The 19795-nt window shown below is 42.8% G+C and overlaps 1 protein-coding gene across 1 annotated transcript in view; it reads right to left on the reverse strand.

Annotated features, from left to right (window-relative positions):
• The window catches only part of PIK3R1 (phosphoinositide-3-kinase, regulatory subunit 1 (alpha)), an 82208-nt gene extending 68583 nt beyond the window's left edge, over positions 1-13625 (reverse strand). Inside the window, exons 1-2 of the mRNA XM_012664600.1 lie at positions 13436-13625; positions 2546-3267 (exon numbers count right to left, since the gene is read on the reverse strand). Coding sequence (XP_012520054.1) covers positions 2546-2879 — 334 coding nt within the window. The 5' untranslated portion in view covers positions 2880-3267; positions 13436-13625. The remainder of the gene's footprint in view (positions 1-2545; positions 3268-13435) is intronic.
• Between the last annotated feature and the right edge of the window lie 6170 nt (positions 13626-19795).

Here is a 19795-nt window from a genome sequence, read left to right on the forward strand (position 1 = left end):
AGGGCGGGCTGGGACTAACCTTCTAAATGAATATAGCCAAACACAACAAATAGGCTAAGTCAGGTGGGGGGGAGGAAAAAGGAAAAAACAAAGGGCAATGAATTCAATTACAGTAAGAAAAGAACTATCCTTTCTTGCCTTCACACAATTTGTCACTGTAAAGACTTTTCAAATAAATACAAACTTAGGCAAAAAAACTTAGTCTCATAGGTTCCAATACATACAATTTGTCCTTACAACTATTTTCTGTGTCAATTTAACGTGCAACTCATAGGAGCTGTTGAATACTCACAAATTTAAATGGGAATACAAGACGAATATTTCTAAAAACAACCTATTGTTTAGTATTATGCTGCCCACATAACCTCCCTACACTGCCTTTTCAACCTTTCAGTTACTGCTAATTTCTCACTTATATTCGGGCTCTAACACTTTCACACACGTTATCTCTCTTTCTTGAATTCTGCTAAAATTTTTCATTTCACTCCATTTTCACATATTAAAAAGAAAAATGGAAAAGCTGTTAAAAATCTCAATTTTCTCCATATCAAATGAGAAAGAAAGCATTATAAAATAAGGATATAAAAAGAGAAAAACATGTTTTCTACAGGACGTGCTTTTCTGTATACTATATCCAAATAAACTTACACCTGATGGCAGTTATCAAATGCAATTTTGTTTAGAAATTATTTTTACAAAATCTTTTTGTCACTAATCTTGACAAGGTGCCCTTATTCTACCTTTCAAATCATCCACTCTAATTCAAAATTGAGATTTTTATGATTCTGTAACCTTTTGTATTATGGGACAAATTAAATCTTTTTTTAGTTAGCCTTAAGAAAGTGCTTTTAACTTAAAATTAAAAATATGTAATTTGGTGAAGAAAAACAATTATATGTGCATGTGTGTGTGTGTGTGTGTGTGTGTGTGTGTATACACCTTCAATCTGCTAAGTGAACCTGCCAGCAATGCAACGGATGACAAAATTATATACATGTGTGTGCATGCAGAGTCAAGGTTTTTTGATTCACTTGCAAAATTAATTTTTGCTTTTGAATTCCATAATAAAGGTATTACTTGAACATTATTTATAAAGCACAGTATAATGTTTATAAAATAAGTACCCCTTTTGGGCAGGTGAAGGAGAGAAAAGGGTTTCCTTTCAGGTATTCTTAGGAAATTTCTTGACTTTTACACAATATTCCCAATCCCATTTTTATCCAATGTCAAAAGGCAGCTCTTAACCTTGCATTCCGCTTCTTTATCCTCATTATGTCATTCATTTGTGCTAGAATAAGCCATTACTAATGGTATCAGAATCTCTTCCAGAAATACCCCGGGACACCCGTCAGGCCTATTCAATATATAACCACTGCAGTTAGTCCCACCCGTTTTAAACATACCTTCCCATGCCTTTCTTAGGCCTTGAGAAAAAAAAGACTACACGAGAAAAAAAATGCTTGAGGTTTACTAGTGAGGAAACCAATATTTGACAACGCTGATAACGGCAAAACTAAGCATAAGGTTTGTCTCTGTGTAAAACTCAACAGAAGGGCAACCTTAAAGGGACAGCTGTGCCCACAGCTCGAGTGCGGGCCATCTCCAACAAGCAGTAAGTGGTTTTGAATGAAGGTGGTTTCCATTTAGGAAAGGAATTCAGTAAAATTTTTTCCTCTCATGAGGGCCAAGCAAACTATAGGCATTAATGCTACAAATGACAACACCCACAAGGGAAAAGAAATCCCTTTACTCTTCTGTTAACTATAGGATTGGGTTTCAACTTCAGCCACTGTGTTCCTGGAGAGGAATCCAAGAGGTAGATACAGGTTATGAAAACAATGGTTTCTTCTCTGCCGAGTTCTGTGGTCATTTTATTACTCCCCACATTTTTCCATACAAATCATATTAATGTTAAATATACTTATATTAGATTTATCCCCAAATGATTATTTAGATATATACAGTTGAGTATCCCTTATCTAAAATGCTTGGGACCAGGAGTATTTTGAAGTTTTTTTCCCCAGACTTTGGAATATTCGTACTATACCACTTAAGCATCCTTAATCTGAAATCTGAAATGCTCCAAGGAGAATATCTTTTGAGCATCAGATAGTTTTGGATTTCAGAGCATTTTGGATTTTCAGATTAGGAATAGTCACCTATAATACTAATTACAAGAATAAGAATATAATAGGTGTTTAATTAAATAGCAGCTATAATAATAATGTTTAAAGACACCCACTAAAACAGGTTCTCAGATACTATCTCCCTATTTTTAAAACAATGCCCAACCCCAAAACACAAATTTCTAGCTGTATAATGACCAAGCTTTTATGTACCATATATCAATTCAGGTACAGATGCCAAGATAACTTCTGCCCAGAGCGTAACAGCCCCACCCAAACTTAAAACTTTTCCTTAAAAAAAAAAGAGAGAGAGAGAGGAGAGAGATGAGAGAGGAGAGAGAGGAGAGAGGAGAGAGGAGAGAGAGAGAGGAGAGAGAGAGAGACAGACAGACATTAAGCAATCATTCATCAATACTGACCTTGTTGCTCAACGTCTGCTTCAGTTTTCGAAGAACCTGGTGCAACAGGAAGGGGCCGAGGTGGCCGGGGCTTTGGTGTGGGAGGCGAAATTTTCTTCCTTCCAATATATTCTACGTAAGTTCCTGGAAAGTCCCCCCTCTCCCCTGTGGTTTCATTATAGCCACTTAACCAGCCAATTTCTTCAGGCCTGGCTTCCTGTCCATCACTGAATCCAAGAGCTACTAAGGACCCTTTATTCACAGTCAAAATGTCACCCAAATGCAAGTCAATATCTTCTTCTCTTTCCTTTTTATAATCATATAGCGCTCTGTACTGGTACCCCTCGGCGCTCATGTTTGCAACTCTATTACCATGCAACAGCTGAGTCTGCTTGTACGGTGCAGTTTAATTTTACGTTTTTATGAAAAGCGAATTCAGAGAGTGTGTTAAAATTCCTAATATGTGTCCAGCAGAGGACAAAGGACCACTCTCCAACGGTTTAAGAGGAGAGGTGACTGGCCATCCGGCCATCCATCTGTCCTCCATCAATGGTGTGACTGAAGACAAGGCTCCACACTTCCTCTTCGTGCCGCAGTCCTCCCACTGGCTTCCTTTTCAGCAACTTGTCAGCACTTGGAATCCAGGCTGGCTCTCACAGCGAGGCCCAATCCTTTCTGATGCTCTTGTCACACTGTCCATCTGTCGTCTGATTTTACTGTGGCACTCCACACGCAAGCACCACCTAGCAAAGGAAAAACAAGGCTTATGAATGAACATCACACTTTGCCATCTGTGTGAATTGGAATTTCTACTTCCATTCAACAAGTACTTAATCAATTTGGCAGACGTACACAGGCCAGCGTGATATTGCTTGACACAGTATACACAACAAAGGTTAGTAAGACAGTCCGTGCCTTCTAAGAACACTGGGCGGGGGAAGGAGAATCGGCACGTGGCAATGTCTCAGAGATAAGACTGGAACACAAGGAACAAAACACTAGGTGTGTACCACAAGAGAGGCAGTAACTAAATCCTACGGGGTTCAAATGAGGGAGAGAGCACATCTAACTGCAGGAATCTGAAGACAGAATGGAATGTGTGGCATGATCCTGTGTACAGAGGTGACTAAGCAAATGTCACATTCTGGGAAGAGCTAGAACAGGCAGTCCAGTCTACCTGAAGCCAAAGAAGGAACAGCGGGATCCAGGTTAGAGAGATAGGTGGGGGCCCTAGGATACCACGCGTGCCTGTGTCACGTTTGTGAATCACACGGCCCGCGGTGTGGAGCACTGAAACGGCTGGAGTGAGGCGCACGAGAGGATCAGAGCCGCATCTGGGGAATCCCAGTAAAACCACAGTGTACGAGAGAGGTGCACTGCAGAGGTCTGGGCAAGTGGCCATGAGGGCACAAACCAAGGTGGCAGCAAAGTGTGGAAAGGGGAGGCCAGAAGCAGGAGACACTGCAGAAAAAGAACGCGTGAGATGTGGCACATGCTTAAATGTGGAAAGAGAAAGAAAGGAGCAAAGTGCCTGATCCCGCATTAAGAATTTTGTACCAATCTCAGGCGAAGAGGAGCCAGGAGACCTGATGGGCTTACAGTGACACTGGGCCTACACATGCAAATGTGCTAGCAGCCAGCTGAAAACCTGGCCTGTGATTCAGGAGGGGAACATACTAGAGATTTGGTCATCAGCCACAAATTAGGAAAGGCTGAACTTGATGGAAGGAGAGGCTCACAGGGAATAAAAAAATAAAAAAATAAAAGTTAAAAACAATGACCCAAGGGCCACATGTTGAGGTTTAATGAATGCAACTGTGGAAGCAAAGTCAAGGTGAGACAACACAATGTCCCAGAGAGGGTTCAGGTAGGAGAAGGTGATCCCTAAGACTAAATCCTATACGGGCATCCAGATGAGATGGAATCAAGGCTAAATAATTTGGAGCTCTACCCATCGTGGAATCCTTACTGACTTTTAAGAAAGTAGATTCCAGTTCAGTAGTGAGAACGGTTACATCGTCGTAAGGAGTTGAGAAATCAGAGAGGAAGTAAGAGATGGTTGCTGCAGATCACTCTATAAAGACAGCTTAGTGCAGAGGGAAACGGGTCATGGAAGTGATTTTTTTTCTCTTTTTTTTTTAAACATAGTGGAAGCAGAGGAATTAGAGTCAAAGACTCTCTGAGTTAGAGTTAGTAAGTCAGAGTGGATGGCTGATAGAACAGCATGCACATGTATACACTTTGCACTCCCGTCATTTCTCAATGTTATCTTTATTATGAAGAGTAAAGGCAACCTAAAGCTTTCAGTTAAGCTGGCTGCACAATAAAGCAATAAAAATAATAGCCACACAATTTCAGTGAGCTGTATCAAAGAGAGCTTTCATAAGTTTTGAACAGTAGAACACTTTAGAAGTTTAATATTATAGACACTCTTCAGTGTATGCATCTTAAGAAGCAAAATCTAATCATAGATTGTTATGTTGGCATTCAAAAGTGTAAAGTATTCAACTTTACATGGTTAAAGCCTCTTAGCTGTAATACAATAACACGCTTAGGAGTGTTACATATTAAACGTAGCAAAAACAAACACTGGAAGCCTTTGTGTAGCAAGAATATTAATTTGGGATAGTACTCTACTTTGCATTTCAGTCATCAGAGAAAAAAATTAAAGCAACCAGCAAAGCATATCAGAAAAATAAGCTATATTATTTGTTTGAAGACTCTCCTTTTGAAAGATCCAGAATTAAATTAAATATTCATTGCATAAATTCACACAAAAATGTAGAACTAGCAAATCTCATTTTTAGTACTAATGTACTCTGTACAAAAGACACAGAACTCTAAAGAACATGAAAATTTACATATCGCTAAATGCTTAGAAACCAGGCAATATGCCTAAGAATAATTTAATTCCTCTAAATCTGCCTTGAAATTTTTGTTAGCTTTTCCTGGCAATGTATGTCTTTTTGGGGGAAAAAAAATCCTCAACCAGTAGGCTGGGTAGATCTTTATGCCAGCTGCTGCCTAACACTTCCTCTATTTCAACCACACAGTGGGCCAGTTTGGTGGGATTCTTAACAAAATGGGAAGTACGGTGAACAAACTCTCTTCCCTCTACTGCCCAATAACCATCAAGTAAGCCAGGTTCACAGCACACCTCTGAGGCTGTACATGCTCCCTGACAGGGGGCCCCGTAGTCAGAAAAGGCTCCGAGTCTTGTCAAGGTTTGACAAACCTGAAAACTGCGCTTGTATCTGCCTGAGGCTAAATCTGCGCAAAGGGAAAAAGAACCTTGAGGAACCCGATGACTTAAGAGGCTAGGCCCTAGAGAGGCAATCCCTGCCAGAAGTGCCAGAGAACTAAAGGTCTCTACAAATTTTGTCTCCCTCGCCACCTGCTAGAACTCTGGGTCTTCATCTGGTAAAAAGAATCCCAGATCTTCTATGACTATAGGATCATAAGTAGAACACACCATTCCTTTCTTCTGAGACTCCACAATCGAGGTCAGGAAGATGGATGCAGACAGGGCAGGTTAAACAGTTCAAGGTCAATCATGATTCAGAGTCAGGTGGTTGTAAAAGAAAAAGGAGAGCGGCCAAGTCATTTGTGCGAGGACTACGATCTCGTGGTGGTAAGGTTCAGAGAGGCCTTGGCTAGGCAGAGGAGGCAGGCACCTCTACCCTACTGCACGTAGTACCTTTCTCCCGATCGCCATGTCCATTTTAGTGATTCATTGTCATCATCGTCATCATCTAACACTTATCGCGAGCTGTATGTGTATTAACCCATTCAATCCTCAAGACAGCCATATACAGTAGGTACTATCAATATCGTCACTTTACATACGAGGAAACTGAGGGGCAGAGAGTTTAGTATCTTGGCCATGATAATCCTCAGTAACTGAGAGGTGGAGCCAGAATTGAGATCCTGGCAGTTTGTCTCCATTACCTCCACTTCTAACACCACTAGAACCTACTGCCAAACTCAACTTGCTTTGACGCCCAAGGGCAGCCCAGATACGTCAGTGGTATCAACAACGCAGATCCCTTGCCTTACAAGCTAATGTCTCCGATTAACCTTGAATGTCTGCCTTTTACCCTCTGGGACGGTGCCTTACTGACAGTGTGTGTGGCTCTTTCACGCACCTGCACAAAAAGAAGCCATTATAACTTGGGGGCAGTTCCATTGAGTCCAGGACCCAGCATTTCAGCCATGCAAATCGTCTTCTAAAGAGACTTCATTAAAATGCATCCTTGCCAAAGAAGTCCATAAACTAGTGAATAAAAGAATACTGGGCACACCACTTCTGGAAGGCTGCCCACTTCTGGAATCCTGCCCATTTCTGCTGTACGAGCTTAGCTTCTGCCACCTGTATCCCTCTTGGCATTTCCACTCCCTGCCCCAATCCCAGGGCCCTCAACGCACAATTTCCATCAACTTGGCTCCTCCTTGGGGGAGATGGGAAACACTAATCTATAGTCAAAAGGATTGTCACGTCTAGAGGACTGGTAAGTTATTTTCTCTAACCCTCAAATTCTCACCAAAACTGTAGAAGACGCAACAGCCTGAGGCATTTGGCAGTACTTGTGTAACCCTCCTGAGATCAATCTGGAGCCCAAATTGTCCAGATCAACGGGATGTATCTTCCTCAGATTCACAATATTATGCCTCCGTTCTCTCTGGCTACGTACACCTGCCCATCGAACTACTTCCACACAAATCTGACATAATTGCTCACATAATAAAGGTTTTTATATGTGGATATTTCCTATAACTTAATATTTTCAAATATCAAAAAAGGCAGTTTTGTGATATAAACTCCAAGCTAGTACATGCATAAGTTACTGTAACAAAAGGTATAAAGTAATCCTATGAATAACACATTTACTCTTATATATCATATGCAATAGTTCAAAATTTTATAAAAGGGAATTATTTTGCTCCAGTCTTTCAACCCTTTTAATGACTGCCTGCACTTCCATTAATCAGAAGCACATTTTCTCGCTCCACTAAGACACTGACCAATTCTCATTCTGTTCCTCAAAAATAAAATTGTTTCTGATGCTCAACAAATAGCAATCTATGACTGCTTAATGTGCAACTATTTGAAAGTAGATTTTCAGTTTAACCCTCTAACCTACAGGCATTTTGGCAAAGGACCAAGCAAAAAAAGCCCTCTGACTTTGTTGACTTCCTCCATTCCCCTTTTACAAAGGAAAAGAATTTGGAAAACTTAATGGGAGGCGGGGGCAGGAATAAAATCACATTAAATAATAAATCAAGAATATATCCCAGTCATATAATTCTATCCTGCAAGGAAATCAGCAGTTTGGCACTAAGTGGCAGCATGAAATGGGTCTTCAGTCAAGGTGGGAGGGTGGGGAAGGGTTCTTGGGCCTAAAGCCCATGTCTCTACATTCCATCTTTCCCACTCAATGTGCTAGCTCAGAGTCTAAGGCAAGTTCCCTAGCTGAATTCATACGGTTAAAAAAAAGTTATTCAAAAATCTTTCTATCTTTCAAATTATGGTATTTTAGAAATCATGAAAATCAAACTGAACAAAGTTAAAATATTCTAGTGTCTTAGTCTTTTGCATTACTGTAACAATACCTGAGACTAATTTATAAACAATAGTTTATTTGGCTCATGGCTCTGGAGGCTGGGAAGTCCAAGAGCATGGCAGTAGCATCTGCTGAGGGCCTTCATCCTGTGTCATCTTGCAGGGGCAAGAAAGAGGGGGCTGAACTTGCTTTTATAATAAGCCCACTCTCAAGATAACTGACCCACTCCTGCAATAACAACATTAATCCACTCATGATGGCAGAGCCTCTTATTAGGCCCCACTCCCAACAGTGTTGCACTGGGGATTAAGTTTCCAACACATGAATTTGGGGGGACACATTCAAATCACAGCACTTAGTAAACATAATGAATTACCTTCAATTTAACATGATGGGCTCAGGGTGAATTTTATCTCAAAATAAAATGAAAATGATGGGCTCAGATTAAGCCCAAAGTCATGACACAAAATATCTTAATTATTAATAGTTTTCAAACCAGGCTGGGCATAGTAGCTCATTCCTGTAATCCCAATACTCTGGGAGGCTGAAGTAGAAGGATCCCTTGAGACCAAGAGTTGGAAAGCAGCCTGAACAACATAGTGAGACCCGATCTCTACAAAAAATAAAATATTTTTAAAAATCAAAAATACTTTTCAAACCAACTAGAATGTGTTCCATGCTGCCACACTCAGAGCTGGGTGTGTGTTGTGGGTAAGGAGGATGTACGGGGCTGCAATTTCTGCCCACAAGCCCTTTAGGTGTTGTGTGTTTGGGGGAAGGGGGAGGTCCAGGAGGGAACAGCACAAGCCCAAGTGAAATGACAAGGAGACAGGGCTCCTCAGGAAGCAGTCACAGCCATGTGACAGCACCTGAGCGCTGTAGAAGCAGAGAGCGTGACCCTGGTCCGGCTGACAGCAGCTCTTAGGCACTCTGTGGTCACCACAGGGAGGCTGGGAGAAATGGTGATGTGGCTTCCAGGACCCGAGGAACAGATCCTATCACTCAGAAAAGGCCGTGAGGCTGAGCATTCCAGTTCTCTGCATCGTCACAGTGAAGAAGACCCGAGGGGAAGGCCATGGAATGAGAGGACTGAAGGAGATGATCCGAAGTCCCTCTTCTTGTGAAAAGACAATGCTGGTCTGTAAAATTCTTGACAGGGTGGTATCAGCACTGAGCTTCAGATTCAAGCAGCTGCCCCATCAGTGTCTAGATACGTTACCTTGAGCAAATGACTTAAATCTCTCTGTGACACAGTTTTATCCTCTGAGACAGATATAAGCAAACCTACGCCTTACAGGGTCATTATGAGGATTAACAAAATTACATCTATAAAGTACTTAGCTCCATACTTGATAAGAGCTTAGTATAATTAACACCAACACAGTGCTTACTATGTGCCAGGCACAGTTCTTAAAGCTTTACATGTATCAACTTACTTAACTCTTACAACCATCCTGGGTTCCATTATTATCCCCATTTTACAGATGAGAAAAGTTAATTTGCCTAAAGTTACATAGCTAGTGAATTGCAGCTATGGGATCATTACTATTATTATTGAATGTCACTTACTGCCATTTATCTGATTCAGATTTAAAACAGGAACAGACATTTGCCAGCAATTTTCTTTTGCATTGCCTCTAACTGCCACAAACAGTTCTAAATGAATTCTGAATCTAGCTAGAATAAGCTCCCTGGTGTCTTAATTCCTTTTCAGAGTAAATAGATTAGATAAAGGCTACATGGGGACTTTGCCCATCTAGTTCTCTACCTACCTGGGGTAGAGGATGGTTCTATAGAGGTCAGAGCAAAGGAAGCCTGGGAGGGGCCAGAGGAGCATGGGGAATGTGGTGTGAAGCAGGGGGTGGGAGTCAGCTCCAAACTCCTCTCCAGGGTTTGGAGCCGAGCAAACTTAGTGGGGCATAGCCCCAGGTTGGGACACTGGGGCATGCAGGGACAAAGGCAACGGGCAAGGCATGGCTGGCCCAGCCACCTTGGCTTTATTAACTCACTACACCCACTGGTGGAGTCTCCTCACACTTTGGCAGTACTCTCCAGGGTGATCATTAACCTGAGAACTATTTTGACTACAGGTGCCTGTAGGTACATATTTGATGTACTTTATGAAAAACAATGCCAGCAGAATAAAAATCTCCAAAGACATTTTTATAGTAGACTCTTTCAGTATACTAGACTTTTTTAGTACTACATTCACTCTACCCTTTTAAAAAAATAAAAGAAAATAACACCCAGGATAAACCAAACAGACAAGTAATTACATAGTCTATTTTTCAGCTCATTCAGCTTAGTGTACATGAAAATGGCCTTTAATTGCCACTCTTTTAGGCAAGTAATCCCAATAGAGTATTGGCAGAATCACAGCAAGTAATCCTATTCACATCAGGGTGTAAGTGAAGGAGGCATGGAAAAAAATGGGATAAATAATATGAAATTGCAATCTAGATTCTTGATAAAAAGCTGTGATATAATTTATATTATGCCTTCTAAAGTAAAAGTAACTTGCTAATCCCTTCCTTTGATCGTAACTTTCTGGTCTTCCAGGGCTTCACTGAGATGCTTCATTCTCTTGCCTTCACTGGCAAAGCCCTGTACCCTGGAAGGGGGACAGCTGTAGGGAACCTGTCTAAAACACGCAGTATACTGATATTTGAGCACTTCTCATTTCTTCTGCATTGTGTATGCCTCAAACATGAGAAAACTGAAAGTAAAAACCCAAACATTATCTCAGCTTGCTAACATCTAAAATAAAATCAATTTTTTTCAGCCTGCTCAGTAACTATTTCTTTATTCAATAAAACATTTTGCAAGTCACAAAATGCAAACACAATAAAAGCTGAACTAGAATTTAGAACCGTTCCTGTTTTAATGACCACGTGGACAATCTTTCCGAGTGGATGCCTTTTTACAACACTGCCCTGAACTACCGTAAGAGTTAAAAAAGGATATTTCAATCAACATAGCAACCTAAAAATTACATGACATACATGGAAAAATTTTAAAAAATGGCCAACACTTGATAGTACAAAATTTGTGTCAGTTTAAGTTTTCATTTAAGATTCGAAGCCCTTCAAAAATCAGCTTAGGTGCAACTAACATTTCCAGAAGATAAATGCATACCACCATCATCACTGTCAATCAAAATATGTACTCCTATAAGTTATCGTACCGCTTCTGTTTCCCAAAACTAACTTTACCCTGTGGGGATTTCCTTTGCTTAACACATTTAAACTCAAGAAATACCTAAAGAAAAACAATATTTTTAATCAATGGGAAGTAAAATGCTTTTTTTACATTGACTATACAGCATCACAGATGTGAAGAGACACATTGACATCATTTTTAAAAAGCAAATTAACAGTGTGTACAATGCAGAGTTCTGTTATGTAACAGAAAACAGGTCCCGAATTGAGATAAAAGTTAAAAGTAAACGCACATAACACTTTGAAAGCCAGTAACACATAATTTAAACTTTTTCCAATCATAAAAATCTATACATTTCTCGGGAAAAAGCAGTATGACCCTGTAGTACCTACCTGCAACTGGCACATAAAAGCCAAAGAAGCCAGCAGTGACTGTGAAGTAGGGAGCCTCTTTCCAATTCTTTCTAATTTCAACCTTGGCTGTGAACCAACAGAACTTCCCAAACTTTAGTGGCAGGCGTTCATGCACGCGCACACACATACCCACACTCTTATTTTATTTGTAATGAGCAAAGCACTTGGTTCCCAAAGTTTAAGCAACTTCTGCACCTAAGAAAACTATCATCTGCTGGCTTTTAAATGGTTTTTCAAGAACAGTGTAATCTGTCAAAAAGTTGAAGCTAGTGAGGTGCTTTTTTTTTTTTTTCAACGACAAAGGATGCCTGTGTCCTTCTCCTGTGCAGAAGTTACCAAATTCCTAATGATTTACACTGTTAAGATTTATTACTCTAATAGCCTGCATAAGAAATGAACCTGTCTGCCTACTCCAACCTTTCCTAGCTAATACCTAACCATCTTTAGGGTTGCCAAAACGCAACGCAAACCAATGAAATGTTAAAATATAATTTCATGTCAAGCCTTGATCAATAAGCTTTGTGAATATTCCGCCTAACAACTAAAACTTGAACCTCATCACATTAAAATGACAATATCATGCTGTATTCAAAACCCGGAACTGCTTTATCCATTCGTAGTTCGCACTGACCAACAGGGACGAAAAGAGCAGGGAAAACCCTAAAGTATCATGAAACCCACAAATAAAGAGCAAACTCACACTCGGACACCAATAGCGCTGCAGCTCCGCCAGGGATTAACGATGGAAGTGAGACCTTTTCGATAGTAACAGCGCCCCGAAAAGCAGAATTATTCCCCCAAATCCAGCTGACACACATTCTGCATTCAACATGTAACAGCCATTCTGCTCACAGGCTTGCATTTCACGTTCGAATTCTGGTTACCAAAGTATATTTCTGTACTAGGGTGCCTGGCCGGAGCTTTTCTGTTCTTTGTCTTATGATCCGAGAGGGCAGTTTCTGCCCTTGGGAAGTTGAGTGTTAGAGCTGTGGTTTCCAGACAATTGCCCACGATATTTTAGCTCCGGCTTGCACGCTCCCTTGCTCTCCCCAGCCGGCTCCATATTGCTGGGCAGGTCCCTCCAGACTCGCCCCACGTTACAAAAAGCTGGATTTCCGGGCGGCTCTGAGACCCCACTAAATGCCTCCAACAACCTGCCCCAGCTTGGCCGGCACCAGACCAGAGTTAGGGCCCCAGAGACCAACCGCCCCGAGGCAGGCGCACTTCCCCCACCCCGGAAGAGGAGGGCGGCAAACTTCGGAGGGCGGGGGCTGGAGGCGAGCTCCGGGGACCACCGCTGGCCCACTCGCCCGCCCGGGGGAAGCGCCCGGGCAGCGACCCTGGCTGCAGCTAGGAGGGCCGCGGGGGACTGGAGCGCTCCTTCCCGTTAAGGCAAAGGCGGCAGTCAGGACGCTCTCCTCCGCTGAAGGACCCCGGAAAACTGCAGCAAGACGACAGCGGGGACCCTCGGGAGGGCTGGGGGGAGCCCGAGCTCGCCGGCAACTCCGGGGGCGAACGCGCCCAGCGGCGTGCAGAACCGGCTCGGAGAAGGACGCGGGAAACGGGAGCCAGGAGGTGGCCGGGATCACGCAGGACGCCGGCCGCGAGCGGGGGAATGCTGCCCGGAGGCCGGGGGATGCCGGGGAGGGAAGGGCCAGCGGGGCTCTGTAGAAGGAGAAGCGACTGCTGGTGACAGGAAGAGAGTGGCGGCAGCCGCGCACGCCTGCACCGCCTCCCCCTCCCGAGCACACACACCCGGAGCCGCCGCCGCCGCCTACCTCCGCCGCCGGCCGGCTTCCTTCCTTCCCTTGCGGGGTCCGCGCTGCAGCGGCCGCCTCCTGCGCGCGCGGCTCCTACGCGCCTCCGGCCCGGCTGCGACCCACTGCCGTTCCCAATCCGTGCTCGCCCGTCTCCGACCGCTCGCCTGCCGCCCTCGCCGCAACCGCCGCTTCCTCCAACTCCGCTCCAGCTGCTCGCGACTCCTCTCCGTGCGCCCGCAGCTCCAGCGCCCAGAGCCGGCTCCGCCCCTGGCCCGGCCCCGCGCTCCCCGCCCCCGAGCCCGCACCAACCAGCGCCCGCGCCCCGCCCTCCGCCGCTGTCACTCACCGCTCCAGCCTCTGAGCCGGGCGGCCGGGGGGAGGGGAGCGGAGCTCCGGCCCCGCCGACCCTTCCTGCCGCCGCCCTCGCCTTCCGCCCCCAGCCGCGGGGATGCCCTGGGCGGCCCGCTGCCTCCGCTGCGGAGCGCTCGGCTCTGGCTCTGTGCGCCCGGGGCTGCCCGGGCTGCTGGGCGTCTCCCGGACCAGAGGCGGAGGGGCTGGGGGAGCCCGAGGACAAGTTGAGACCTCCCTGGAGGCTGGCTGCGTCTCTAATCCGAGTGTCTTGCAACCAACCCCAGTAGAGTGGCTGGGGTCGGGAGGACTCGGATTCTAGGGCTTGCCAAAGAGGGGAGGCCCTGCAATTCCTGGCCTCGCCAGCACAGCTTCCCGAGTGGGCGGAAGAACCGCGCCACCCCACTTGGCACTCCAGGGGTGAAGGAGGGGTGAAAGGGTGAACCGGAGGGACGAGCGCCCGCAACCTGCCGCTACCTAACTCCGGGAGCCTGGAACCGCCGCCTCCGGGAACCAGGCGGGTCCGCGAGAAGGGAAGAGAGTTTTATGAGGAGGGCGTGCGCTGGCTGTTGCCTTCCAGTCCTGAGATGACAGAGCAGATGGAGGTCATTCAGGCAGACCACCGGCCCCTCGTTGCTCGTGGGGTTGGGCGGGGGAAGTTCAGGTGAATTATATTGTCTTTTAAATGTGTTTTCAAGTGCAGATCCTTCGAGTAATAATTACTTAAGTTGCTCAAGAAAAATTTGATGTTGGTTCAAACCTTCCACTGATGGTAAGATGGAATGCCAGCACCTCGTGTTCCGCTCTTTTTCATTAAAGCCTGTAAGAGTCTGCTTTTTAAAAGCTCTTCCCAGATTCCTCTTTTTGCATTTTAGAAACCTACATCCGCCCACCCTGCTTGCCCTAAAGCCCTTTTTACAACTCTTTCCCAATTTCCTTTCCTTACTGTTCCAAAAGTAAAAAGAAAATTACTTTTTTTTTTAACCAACACTTTTGTAAAACTTTAAATTTGGTGGTTTATTCTTGTGGGCGTTGAAAGTGAAGGGAAGAACACCCTGAAATTCATCAGCTATCCTTAGAAAATATCATTTTTAAAGGTGACTCACATTCTAATGGAAAAGTAAGTTCCACTTTAGGCTATTCAGACACTGGTGTATCTATTATTCCAAGGTGTCTCTTGAAGTGGAGACACAAAAGCAGGCACCTACCCACATCATGTTTAAGAATCCACTTTACCTGGAAATAAATATGAAATTTATGAAGGTACATTCTCCACACCTATTACATGAAATGAAGGGCCTCACGCATTGTTCGCCTGAGTTTTGTAAGTGGAATGGTGTATCTCACCTTGTGGTAGAATTACTTTGATCCAATCCAATAAGCAGAGAGGAAACTGGTGTGACCTTCACGATATTTCCTTTAGGTTCACCTCTGAAGAAACTCTGAAAATGAAAACCTTACCATTTATATCCTCCTTTTGTACGTGATGGGTTCCTGGAAAGAGACTTACATCCTGTTACAGTGGGGTTCTATTCACCCCTAAACCTAAAAACAGCATAAAATTCCTACTTGCTCTTCCTCTTTTAGATACAGTCTTCAGCAATTTATTTCCAGCCCATGTTGCATTTTTTTCCACCATATTTGAACACATAGCTTAAGATCAAAGAGTGTCCCATGGAAGGAAAATGAGACTCTTTTTTCATATACTGAATAATTTTAGTCTTTGTTTCATTTGTATTAAATTGATGATACACTCACCCCCATATCATGGGTATTAGCATTTTTATTTATTTTCATTTTCCATTGATTTCTATGAAACAAATGCAAAGACAACAAAACATCAGTATTCAAATAGTTTTCTTTAAAAAAAAAACTTTTCTTTAATAAAATCTTGTCTGGAATCCTAAATATAATATTCATAAGGTAAGAAGTCCTTTGGCAAGGCCAAGAAGCGCATCGCACCACCTCATGGCCTCTCCTCTCTCCAGAACCTCTAGGCCCTTGGATTAGCAACATCAGTGTCTCCTGGGAATTTGTTGGAAATGCAAATTGCCTATCCTCACTGAATGAGAAATGCTGAGGGTAGGGTCTGACAATCTGTGTGTTAATAAGCCCTCCATGTGATCTGATGCATGCTGAGGTTTGAGAACCATTGCTCTAGGGCTTTTGGGAACACTGGTTGAAAACCACTGCAATAAAATTCTTAAGTAAGCACACAAACACCACAGTTTAATCAGCAATAGCCAAACTGTTGGTTGGCAGGTGGTGCCACCCATCAAGGAGCTCAAAATGTCAGAGGATGTACAATTTGCAACAGGGATACAGGGGTATCATGTACAAGGCATGGCAGCAAAGGTAGTTTGGAAGTCAGACATAGGAAATCAAGGACCTCCAATACCCAGGAAGGCTTTGGGTGGCCACAGCAAGCTGAGAAATTCTCCTCCCCAAAGAGATATGGTAGGATACTTTCATTTGCCATCATCCCTCCAACTACTTCAATAATGTGAGTGCTAGAATAAGCTTTCGTTAGACTTGAAACCTGCATATGTATTTTAGGGTTCAAAACCAAAACAAAATAAATACAAATGCCTTAGAGCCTTACTTCTTAAAGTGAGGTCCATACACCAGCAGCATTGGAACCACATAGGAGCTTGTTAGAAATGCAGAATCCTAGGCCCTACCCTAGACCCGCTTAATCACAATCTGCATTTTAACAAGATTCCCAGGTGATTCATATGCAAGTTAAACTTTGAGAAGCTCTATCTTAGACAGGTGTCCTCAATTTTGGCTATATATTGCAATTGCCTGGGGAGCTTATAAGAATCCCAATACCTGGTCTACAGGTATACATATGACTTGGTTTTATTTTTATAAAATTCTAGAAAATACAAACTAATTTGTAACAGAAAGCAGATCAGTGGTTGCCTGGTGATCTGCTGGGATGAGGCAGGAGTGGAGAGATGGATGGATAATAAAAGGGGATGCAGAAACTTTGGAGGCAAAGGCTATGGTTTCTTGAGTGTTTGCGTATGTCAAAACTCACTAAATTGTGCACTTTAAATATGTGCAGTTTATTATATATCAGTTATACCTCAATAAAGCTATAAGAAAAAAAGAAAAAGGATCTCCTTCCTTGTGGTGTTCTAATTTTATCAATCAGAAAATGGTTATGACACACTGATTTTGTTAAAAACAATGAGAATTTTCTAATGTTTGCCAGAAAAATTGTCGTAATAAATATTCAAATCTACAATGTTTACCTTGTGACTGGTGCTCCCTTTGGTATGGTGCTCTTGTTCAGTGCACAAGCTGTACAACCACCAGGCACAGCAGACTGAAAATACTCATGTTCACAGTACCCTCTTCCTGATATTAGGGAAACCTAGAAGCAGAATCATTCATTGAAATGAATAATTTTTATGTTTTTAATGAGCTTAGGTTCAGTGGGTCTAGGCTAGGGTAGGTGGTGGAGAGTCTTGAGGGATATTTCATCCTGTCTTTGGAAAACCCAACTGGAGTGTCCCCGGCACCTAATGGTGTACATCTTCCTAGTGAGTACAATGTTTACCTTCCCTATCCCAGGAACTTTTTCCTTTGGACTACCTGATAAATATGAGCTTGCTATTTACTCTCTGGCTTCCTTTTGTGTGGGTTCCACACTAGTACCTCACTTTGATTAAAACTGTTTTACAAAGCTTAGCTTTCAGCTTCCTGAGTTAACATCATATTCCAGCCCCAACTCGCAGAGATTAAAACTTAATCACCTCATCTGGACTTGGGTGATACAAGATTTTCAACACCACCATTTGCAGAAGCTCTCAGACCGATTTATCATGAGTAACTGTTATGTTGATTTCTTTCTCAGATGGTCACTTTTCCAAAGTTCTGGAGCCACCTTACTCCAACAAAAGCAACCCTCTTAGATCCCTAAGGAATGTGTCTCTTGAGCTAAAGAAGCAATTCTGAAACATTCTGCTATTTTTTCATCTGAAAATGGGCTTGCATTTGAAAAGTGAGAAGGAGTGTACATACAATGAAAAGCAAGCTAATAAACTATATTTCTTGGTGATTCGACTAATTGGAAATTTAGCCCATGGTTGATTATATTCCACGCCCAAGCCTTGAGCACTGGCGTAAATTGTCAGGGTGCTGTTACAGCTGTCTGGGTAAAAGGATTCGCTTAAATATGCTCGTGTTGGCACTGCTGGCATAAAAATTAAGGGCAAAGTCACACTGATAGATAATGAGCCCTTTATCAAGGAAACTGTGTTGGACAATCTTACTGCTCAAAAAGAATTTTTCAAAAGAAACCCCGGCCTTTGTTCTCTCCACTGGAGAGGACCCAGAGCTGTCAGTGTTACTGACAGAACCTGGCCCCTAGCATTCAGACAGGCCTGCAGAATAAAGGACACACATTACCATCAGCCTCCCCAGTCTCGCTCCTATCACATAGCCTTTTCTCTGGGTCCTGGCAAGCTGTGTGTACAAAGAAAACACTTTAGATCAGGAGAAGCTGTATTCTGACTACCGATTTTTCTAAAAAGGGTTAGAATCTTTTATTTAAACATTCAAACTCCTTGTTAGTAGATGCATCACAATGTTAACAAGGATTTCCTTTCTGCTGTTACGAATAAAATGCATTTTGAAGGAATGACTATAGATAATTTAGGATGTTTTGTAAGTGATTTGTTTCTTTAACAACTAATATATTTGAAAAACATAGCCTATGTTTCTTGTTTTAAGAAAGCAGCCATGCTTATGACTGCTTTTGTACTGGATTTTAATGCTTTTTAAAGAGAGCTTTACATGAATTGTTTTATTTGATGTACCAGCCTGAGTTGTTGGCAGAGCATGTATCATGATTCTCATTTTGTAGATGAAGAAACAGACCCAGGAAGGCCATGTGATTTGCCCTGGGTCCCATAGGTGGTAAGCAACAGAACTTACTCATTCCTGAAGTACAGCACATGCTGCCTCCTTATTTGATGGTGCCTTTCTTTAGGTTAATGCACTCCTTACCTTGAATCTGTGATATGCCACTGCTAGGCAACTTTCAGTCTAACTTCTGTAATTATTAACTAATCTATCAGCGGAGAAACTTTGAAAGGGCCCAAAAAGAATTTGGAATGATTAACACAGAATTCCAGATCTCCGGGATCACCTCATCTCTCTTCTCAAGTAATCTTGAATTATAGAATTGGCAACTGCCTTATATGTTGTTTAACTCTCTTATTTTTTAGGTAGGGAAACTGAGACCCAGAGAAGCTATGTAACTGTCTCTATGCCAGAATGAGTTAATGCTGTAAGTCACACAGCTAGTTAGTGTCGGGACCATGACAAGAACCTAAGTCTAAATCCAAGCCCAGGCCTGTCTTAGCCCATGCCTCACTGGTTTCATTCCAGTTTAGCGAGTGCCTGGGAAATACTTGCCAAATATAACAGGCACTATTGACTTATTGAAGAAAAGATTTATGACTCGTACACATGATTACAGGACTGCCAACAATGCCCTTGTAAAAGATTAATAATCTTGTACAAAATTTAGGCACTGTGCCACATGAAAAACAGGATGAACTGTGCAGGCCAATGATGCAATCTAAGGCAAAACTTATTTAAACCTGAAATGCTATAAAATACGCTACCACATAATCCTACCACACAATTGCAGCAAAGGAGTTGGCCATCCCTGCTCTTCTTTCAGTCCCTGAATTTGATGCGAAAAGATAATACAGATCTGTTCCTAAGCCATTTACCTGTCCATGGATGTTTGCACACACCCAAATTTCTACCACCATTACCAACTCCATTCCACAGTCCATATATTGGGCCCCATTAAAACTATATCCCAATATTTCCCTCATTCCATTACTAATTGCTATGTAATACTAAAAACCTAGCATTACTATAATAAATGCTAACTGCCAAAACTGTAGTATTCTCCCTAACGTGATGCTTAGTGCTTTGGCAAAGGTGACTTTGCCAAGCTTTTTCTTCTTCATTCTTTTTTGGAAGAAGGTTTAGAAGCTTATT

Source organism: Propithecus coquereli, unplaced genomic scaffold (genome assembly GCF_000956105.1).
Source record: "Propithecus coquereli isolate 6110/MARCELLA unplaced genomic scaffold, Pcoq_1.0 Scaffold9, whole genome shotgun sequence".
Taxonomy (NCBI): Eukaryota; Metazoa; Chordata; class Mammalia; order Primates; family Indriidae; genus Propithecus; species Propithecus coquereli.